The following is a 7663-nucleotide window of genomic DNA, read 5'->3' as shown; positions in this document are numbered from 1 at the left end:
GAAAAACGCGAGGGGCGGGCGAAAAAAATAAAATTGAAAAAGAGAGAAGACGGGGAAAAATGGAGACAGAATAAAAGAGGGGAGAAAAAAGAAAAAGGGGAGAGAAAAACCAAAAGCGGGGAAGGAAGAAAAGAAGCGGGGGGGAAGGAAGGAAGGAAGGAGAAAGAGGGGGAAAGGGAGAAAAAAGAGGGAAAGGAGGAAAAAGGGGGGGGAAAGAAGAAAAAGAGGGGGAAAGAAGAAAATAGAGGGGAAAAGAAGAAAAAGAGGGGGAAAAGAAGAAAATAGAGGGGAAAAGAAGAAAAAAGAGGGGGGAAAGAAGAAAAAAGAAGGGGAAAAGAAGAAAAAAAAGGGGGAAAGGAAGAAAAAAGAGGGGGAAAGGAAGAAAAAAAAGGGGGAAAGGAAGAAAAAAGAGGGGGAAAGGAAGAAAAAAGAGGGGGAAAGGAAGAAAAAAGAGGGGGAAAGGAAGAAAATAGAAGGGAAAGGAATAAAGAAGAGGCGAAAGCTCCGCAGAGGGAGCGAGATGCGAGGCCGGGGCCGGGCCCGAGGCCGGCAGCGGGGGCAGGGGGGGGTGTCCTTGTCCCCAAAGCGTCGACACCCCCGTGCCCGTGCCCGCCGGAGCCTTTTATGTGCTAATGGCAGCCCTTGCACGCCCCGCTCGCCATCGTGTGTGTCCTCGCAGAGATCCCGACACGTTTCAGCCCCGTTTTGTTTTTTTGGGAAGGTTTTTTTTGGGGTTTTTTTTTTCCCCCCCTCTCCTCTTCCCCGCCCCTCCCCGCTCGTTGCCTTTTCTCGCCTTTTCTCTCGCCGCGGACAATGCGGAATTTTAAGAAGGATTTGGATGTTAGTTGGGAAAGCAACATCGCGGCGTGGCCGGCGCCGCGTGGGAAAAACAACAAGTGGTTGGGAAAAGGGCTGGAAAAGGGAATGGAAGGAAAGGGAGAGAGGAGCCGGGAGGTGCTGAAAATAAAAAGCTCCGCGCCTTTCCCGCCGCCCGCGGGAAAACCGGGATGCTGTCCCGGGAAAGGCAGGGATGCGCTGCCCCTGCCAGTCCCAAATCCCGCCCGCTTAACGCAGCCGGGAGGATTTTGCCAGGATCGCGGGGATTTGGGAAAGGGGTCCCCGCTTCCCACCTTGATTTTCCCTGGCGGCGGTGCCAGGGTGGGATGGGCTGGGAATAGCGGGATCCTGCGGGAATGGGGTGTTCTGGGAGGGATGAGGGGATCCCGAGGGGATGGAGGGGTTCCGGAAGGGCTGGAAGGATCCCAGAGACATCGCAGATTCCAGCGGGGGATGGAGGGATCCCGGCGGGGGATGGAGAGATCCCAGCCGGGTTTAGAGCGATCCCAGGCGGGTTCGGAGTGCTCCCAGCCGGGTTCGGAGTGCTCCCAGCCGGGTTCGGAGCGCTCCCAGCCGGGTTCGGAGCGCTCCCAGGCGGGTTCGGAGCGCTCCCAGGCGGGTTCGGAGCGCTCCCAGCCGGGTTCGGAGCGCTCCCAGGCGGGTCCGGCTGTCTGGCGGAGATCCCGGGAATGCCGGCCGGGATCGGCGGGGTCCCGTCCCGTCCCGTCGGGCGGCGGAACAGAGATGCAGGGGGAAAAGCACCGCCAACACGACTTTAATGGAGTTCCGCGGCCGCTCGCGACCGGAATACACAGCTCGAAGCCATAAATAAAGCATACAGAAACGATAAATTAATCAGATCCAAGTCGTTTACTCTCCCGGCAACATCAAGCGTTTGCTTCAATTACAACGATCTATCCTGCCTTTTTTTTTTTTTTTTTTTTTAATTATTATTATAATTTTTTCGTATTTTTTAATATTTTTTTTTCTTTCTCCCCCGTTCCCCCCCCCTCCCCCGCCCCCTTTTGGTTGTTTTTTTGTTTGTTTGTTTGTTTTTGTTTGTTTTTTACAGCGTTACAAGACTTTTGGTCCTCGGTTTCCGAACTCTAGGAATATTCACAAGGAAGGAGGGGTTGGTTCTGCCTCGGGTGGGGGTTTTTCTTCTCCCCCCTCCCCTCACTCGCACACAAAAAAATAGATAGATTTAGACCTGGTGGCGACGACGACAACGGAAAAAAAAATAAAATAAAATCATCAAAACAAGCCCCGGAGAAACCCCCCCGCCCTCCCCTCCTGTGCCCACCCCACCAAACCAAACCACCCCACACGGAGACCCCCCCCTCCCTCCCCTCCCCCCGCGGGTGGATTTGGGAAGGGGCCACACGGCTGCAGATTCCCGAATGGATGCGAACATCTGGAGCCAACAGAAAAAAAAAAAAAAATATATATATATATATATATATGTGGATATGTACCGTGCTCAGAGTCCATCGCGAGGGGGATGGGGGGTGGAGGGGGAGGGGGGAAAGGTTTCCCCCCTTTTTTTTTTTTTTCCAGGAGCGTTTTCCCGCTTAGGAGGAGTTCATGATGGGCCGGGAATACACGCCTTGGTAGTAGGAAGTCTCTCCGGCCAAAGGCGAGGCCTCCAGGGCGCTTTTGTTCGTGACGGGCGCCATGGCCAGGCCCGCGGGCACGGGCGAGGCGTAGCCCGAGTAGTGCATCACCTGCTCGTAGGCCTTCAGGTCCATTTTGTGCGGGTGGTGGTGCTGGTGGTGCGGGTGGTGGTGCTGCTGCTCCGAGGAGGACATCAGGTTGTTGATGGAGAAGGGGTGGTTGAAGGCGTAGTGGTGCTCGGGCTTCAGGTGGCCCTCGTGGGCCAGCCCGGCGTGCGGCGGGGCCAGCAGGTGCTGGCCCGGCGAGGCCGAAGGCTCTCCGGGGCTCAGCCCTTTCAGGTCGGCCAGGGCGCGCTTGTGGTCCTGGCAGGGCGAGGAGCTGGCCGGGGACTCGGCGCCGGCGGAGCCCTCGGAGCCCCCCGAGGAGCTGCCCTCGCCCAGGCCTTGGTTGGGGGCTTGGCCTTTCTTGCCGCCGCCGCCGTTGCCGCCGCCGGCGCCGTCCTTGGCCGCCAGCTGCTTCTCGCACTTGAAGCGCTTCTGGCGGCGCAGGTAGCAGCCGTTCTCGAACATGTTCCCCGAGTCCGGGTGCAGCGTCCAGAAGGAGCCCTTGCCCGGCTTGTCCGGCGAGCGCGGCACCTTGAGGAAGCAGTCGTTGAAGGAGAGCGAGTGGCGGATGCTGTTCTGCCAGCGCTGCTGGTTCTGGCGGTAGAAGGGGAACAGGTCCATGATCCACTGGTAGATCTCGCTGAGGGTCAGCATCTTGTTGGGGGACTGCTGGATGGCCATGGTGATGAGGGAGATGTAGGAGTAGGGCGGCTTGGCGTGCGTGTAGCTGCGCCGGTAGGTCTTGGGGTCGCGCGAGCGGTTCAGGTTGGACTGGCCGTAGATGGGGCTCATGGAGTTCATGTTGGAGTAGGGCGCCAGGGCGTTCATGGAGCCCGCCTGGCCGCCCATGGGGCTCATGCTGGGGCTCAGGTGGGCGCCCATGGGCGGCACGCCGGCCGAGCCCATGGCCGGCATGGCGCCCGCGCCCGGGGACATGCCCGCCAGCGAGGGGCTCATGCCCGTGTTGGCGTAGGACATGTTCATGGAGGTGGCCGCCGCCGTCATGTTGGCCGTGCTGCTCATGGCCGACATGGTCATGTAGGTGTTCATGCTGTTCATGCCCAGCCCCGCGTTCATGTTGCTCACCGAGGAGTAGCCCTGCGGGGACAAGCGACAGCGGGCACGGGGATGGCGCGGGGCACAGCCCAGCCCAGCCCAGCCCCAGCCGCGGGGCTCGGCGGAGGGCACGCCAGGAAAGGGTTAAATCCCGGCGCGGGGTGGTGGTGGTGGGTGGGGGGGGACGGGGGGGACGGGGGGGAGGTTGTTTTTCTTCTTCATGAAACCCGAATATATTTTGGGATCTGTGTAAGGAAAAGACACGGCGGCAGCGGGAGCGGCGGAGCCGTCCCGGGAAGCGGAGCAGCAGGAAAGGAAAGGGGAAGGGAAAGGGAAATATCCCAGCCCGGAGAGGGAAAAATGCCTGGAGGGGCGGAGGGAAAGACAGGGGAGAGTCGCCCGCCCCGCCACCCGCACCTCGGGACCCCCGCCCGCGGCGCCGAGCCGGTGCCGGAGTTAATCCCGGGGGGTTTTGGGGGTCCCGGCTCCCTCCTTACCTCGGGCTCCCCGTAGTAGTTGCTCCAGTCCGTGTGCTCATGGCCTTCCATTTTCACCGCTCCCAGCATACTGGAAGTGGAGTGCATGGCAGTTTAAAATTTAACAGCCACAACAAACGACGGCGGAGAGCGACCCAAAAAAAAAAAAAAAAAAAAAAAAAAAAAAAGAGCGAGAGAAAAAAAAAAAAGAAAAAAAAAAGGAAAAAAAAAAAAAAAGTCCCCAACCCTCCCTCCCCTCCGCCGGAGCCTCTGGAGGAGGAGGAAGAGGAGGGAGGGAGGAAGGGGGGGATGGAGCGGCGCTGGGGCTGGGGTGGGTTTGTTCCGCCGCCGCTCCTTGGGTGGGTTTTCGCAGCGCTCCGCGGCGAAGAGGCGCCCGGAGGCGACGGAGGAGCCGGAGGAGGAGGAGGAGGAGGAGGAGGAGGGAGGAGGGAGGAAGAAGAGGAGGAGGAGGAAGAGGAGGACAAGTGCTGCAGTGACGTGGGTGCCCCAGTGATATAGCACGGAGCGGCCGGGCGAGCCTCCAATCCCCAGGTCCTCGGCTGCCCATTTGAATAATCAGCTCACACCTAGGCGGGAGCGGCTCCTCCGCGGCCCCGCGCACCTCGGCGCGCCTCCGCCACCGCCCCGCGCCCGGGGACAGCCTCCTGCTCCCGGGGGACACCGCTCCCACCTCACCCTGCTCCCGGGGGACACCGCTCCCACCTCTCCCTGCTCCCTGGGGACACCGCTCCCACCTCATCCCGCTCCCGGGGGACACCGTTCCCATCCCGCTCCTGGGGACACCATTCCCATCCCAGCCGGTTCCTGGGGACACCATTCCCATCCCCGTGCAGCCCCGACGGCAGCGGTTCCCCCGCAGCATTCCCGCTGGGATCAGCCCCTCTGGAGCGGCCGGGGGTCCCCCCGAGCTCCCCGCTCCCCTCCTCACGCACCTTCGCTCCCCGCGGCGAACGGGCCCGGGGCTCTGCCTGGCCGGCAGCTCGGGACGCGGCTCTTCCCGGCAGGAAAACCGGGACTGAACGGAGCAGGGAGAGCAGGGAAAGGGGCGGGCAGCGCCGGCGGGGCCGCGGGGGCCGGCCCTGTGCGGCTCCCGGTGAGATCCCGGTGCCGATCCTGGTGCAGATCCCGGTGCAGATCCCGGTGCCGGTCCGGGTGCGGATCCCGGTGAGATCGTGGTGCAGATCCCGGTGCCGGTCCGGGTGCGGATCCCGGTGAGATCGTGGTGCAGATCCCGGTGCTGGTCCGGGTGCGGATCCCGGTGCAGATCCCAGTACGGGTCCGGGTGCGGGTCGGGATGCAGATCCCGGTGCAGATCCCGGTAAGATCCCGGTGCCGATCCTGGTGCAGATCCCGGTGCTGGTCCGGGTGCGGGTCGGGATGCAGATCCCGGCGCGGGTCCCGGTGCGCTCCGTCGGGGCAGCGCCGCTGCCGGAGCGCCTGGGAGCGGGGAAAAGCAGGAAAGGAGGAAAAGAGGGAAAGAGGAAGGAAGGAAGGAAGGACAGACGGGTGACCAAAATCACCACCCCGCTGGTCTAAATCCCCCCCCCACCGCGGTCCCGCCGGCGGGGGAGGACCGAGGGCGACAGGGAGGGACCGGGGGGCTTCCCCCCATTCCCACCGCCCCTTCCCAGTGCCCGCCCGGCTCCTCCGGGAGCATCCCGGCCGCTCCCGGGAAGTGTTCCATGAATTTCCACCTAGAGGAATTTTTTTTTACCGTCGTAAAAAACAAAAACAAAAACAAAAACAAAAACAAAAACATAAAAAACCCGACCCAAGCCAACCGCAAACCCCATTTATTTGTTTGTTTGATTATTTATTTATTCATCTATTTATTTAATTACTGATTTATTTATTTATTGAGCCCGCGCTCCCCAGAGGGGCTCCCCCTGCCCCACACCGCCGAGAGTTTTTAATCCCCCAGAACCCCTTCAGGGTTCTTTCCCTGGGCTCCCAAAATCCCTCAGGATCCACGGCCAGAGGAAAACAACCCCGTCACCTCCTCCTATCGCGATACCGCCGCGACAGCCGCAGCCCGCCCCCCTCCCAGCCACCCCTTCCAGGCGTTTCCTGCCGGGATTTGGGGGGATTTGGGGGGCGGCCCGCAGGGAGACGCCCCCTCCCCAAGAGGGGGGACACCCCAAAAAGAGGGAGGGGCCGGGCGGGCCGCCCCGAGCGCGGTGGCGCGGCGCCCTCTGTCGCCTGCAGCGGCCGCGGGGGGACGGGGAGCGACACCCCGGGCACCCGGCTGGGGTCACCCGGCTGGGGTCACCCCCGTGGGGTCACCCCGGGCCCGCAGCTCGCCCGTCCCGGCTGGCAGGAGGTGCTGGCGCACCCCAAGCGCTGAATCCCCCCCGCTCCCCGCGTTTCCAGGGAGCTTTCTGCTCATCCAAAGGCTCGGGAAGCGGGGGTTCTGGGAGGACGGGGTGAAATTCGGGATGCGGCTGCTGGGCAAGGTCAAGGATCCCGCTGTCCGCTGCTGGCTGGATCCAGGCGTTTCGGGCCAGATCCCGCTGCCTTTCCATCCCCTTTTCCCTCGGCCCGCCAGGTTTGCTCCCATGGATTCCGGAGAGGCCGGGATGAGCTTTTCCCTGGGCAATTCCCACCTCGGGCCCGGGCCCCGCAGATGTTGGGGCAGATGTGAGCGCGTCTGGCACCTCCGCCTGAGGGGTGAAGGGAGGTGACGCCATCCCCGGCTCCCGCCTTTCCCAATTTCCTGCTTTTCCCTCTTCACCCGGCGCCGCTTCCCCGCTTTGGCTCCGCAGGACTTGGAATTTCGTCCCCACCAAAGGTGAAGATTTTCATCCAGGTGTGGACTGGGAGCTGCCCCGATTCCTTGGATTTGTGATCCTTGAGGACGTTCCTGCCGTCCCAGACACTTCAATCCCCTTCTCCCACAATTCCCCCAGCCGGCTCCGTCCATGGAGCGCATCCCGGCGGGAATGGCGGTGCCCATCCCATCCCCGTGTGCCCACTGGGACAGGCACAGGCAGCGCATCCCGCTCCTCTCCTCAGACAAAGCCTTTGTCTCGGGAACACGAGGACACCGAGCAATTCCAACATTTGTATTCAGCAACGCGGGCCTGGAAGAGCGGCTGGATGTGGGAATCGGCTCCGGAGGCTCCGCTCCCACGTCCGAGCACCTCCCGCTCCCTTCTCTCCTTCCGCACGGATAAAATGAATCTCTTCAAAGGAGAACAAGCAAGAAAATCGGTGTTTTTCCCGCAAAAAATAACATTTTTGGGAATACCAGGACCGCTAAAAATGAATAATTTTCCGTGTCGTCTTATTTAAACGCTCACGGTCGGAACGAGCGCGTTCCCGGCCATCTCCACCCGATTTCCTTCTCTTTAATATTTAACTAATATTTAATTTAAATTTAATTTTGAAATGATGCTCTTATTTGCATTGGGAGCCATGGCTGGGGGGGTGGCTCCCACTTCCCAAGGGATGGCCGGAGTCCGGACGGGCTTTTCCCGCCTCCATCCCTCGTGCAATGCCGGTGCCCTCCCTCCCAGCCGGATAATTATTCCCCCTTCTGCTGATAATTATCATCAT

The 7663-nt window shown here is 61.1% G+C and overlaps 1 protein-coding gene across 2 annotated transcripts; it reads right to left on the bottom strand.

Annotated features, from left to right (window-relative positions):
• Positions 1–2200: 2200 nt before the first annotated feature.
• Positions 2201–5122, bottom strand: FOXA2 (forkhead box A2). Of its 2 annotated transcripts, XM_058834953.1 has the most exons (3): positions 5041–5122; positions 4109–4178; positions 2201–3653 (listed from the first exon to the last, which is right to left on the bottom strand). In XM_058834953.1, the coding sequence occupies exons 2-3, from the start codon at positions 4175–4177 to the stop codon at positions 2409–2411; spliced, it is 1314 nt and encodes a 437-aa protein (XP_058690936.1). In that variant the 5' UTR covers position 4178; positions 5041–5122; the 3' UTR covers positions 2201–2408. The 2 variants fall into 2 exon arrangements, with proteins under 2 accessions (XP_058690936.1, XP_058690935.1); XM_058834952.1 differs by lacking the exon at positions 5041–5122 and having other exon boundaries at positions 4109–4243.
• Between the last annotated feature and the right edge of the window lie 2541 nt (positions 5123–7663).

This window comes from Poecile atricapillus, chromosome 3, assembly GCF_030490865.1.
Source record: "Poecile atricapillus isolate bPoeAtr1 chromosome 3, bPoeAtr1.hap1, whole genome shotgun sequence".
Taxonomy (NCBI): domain Eukaryota; kingdom Metazoa; phylum Chordata; class Aves; order Passeriformes; family Paridae; genus Poecile; species Poecile atricapillus.
The sequence above is the reverse complement of the archived record's forward strand: the minus strand, read 5'-3'. Positions and strand labels throughout refer to the sequence as shown.

Excerpts from the sequence above, each read along its gene's own strand:
- FOXA2 (XM_058834952.1), bottom strand. The coding sequence starts at position 4,195 with ATGCACTCCACTTCCAGTATGCTGGGAGCGGTGAAAATGGAAGGCCAT. Across the intron at positions 3,654-4,108 it reads ACTACTACGGGGAGCCCGAG|GGCTACTCCTCGGTGAGCAA; the intron begins GTAAGGAGGGAG and ends TTGTCCCCGCAG.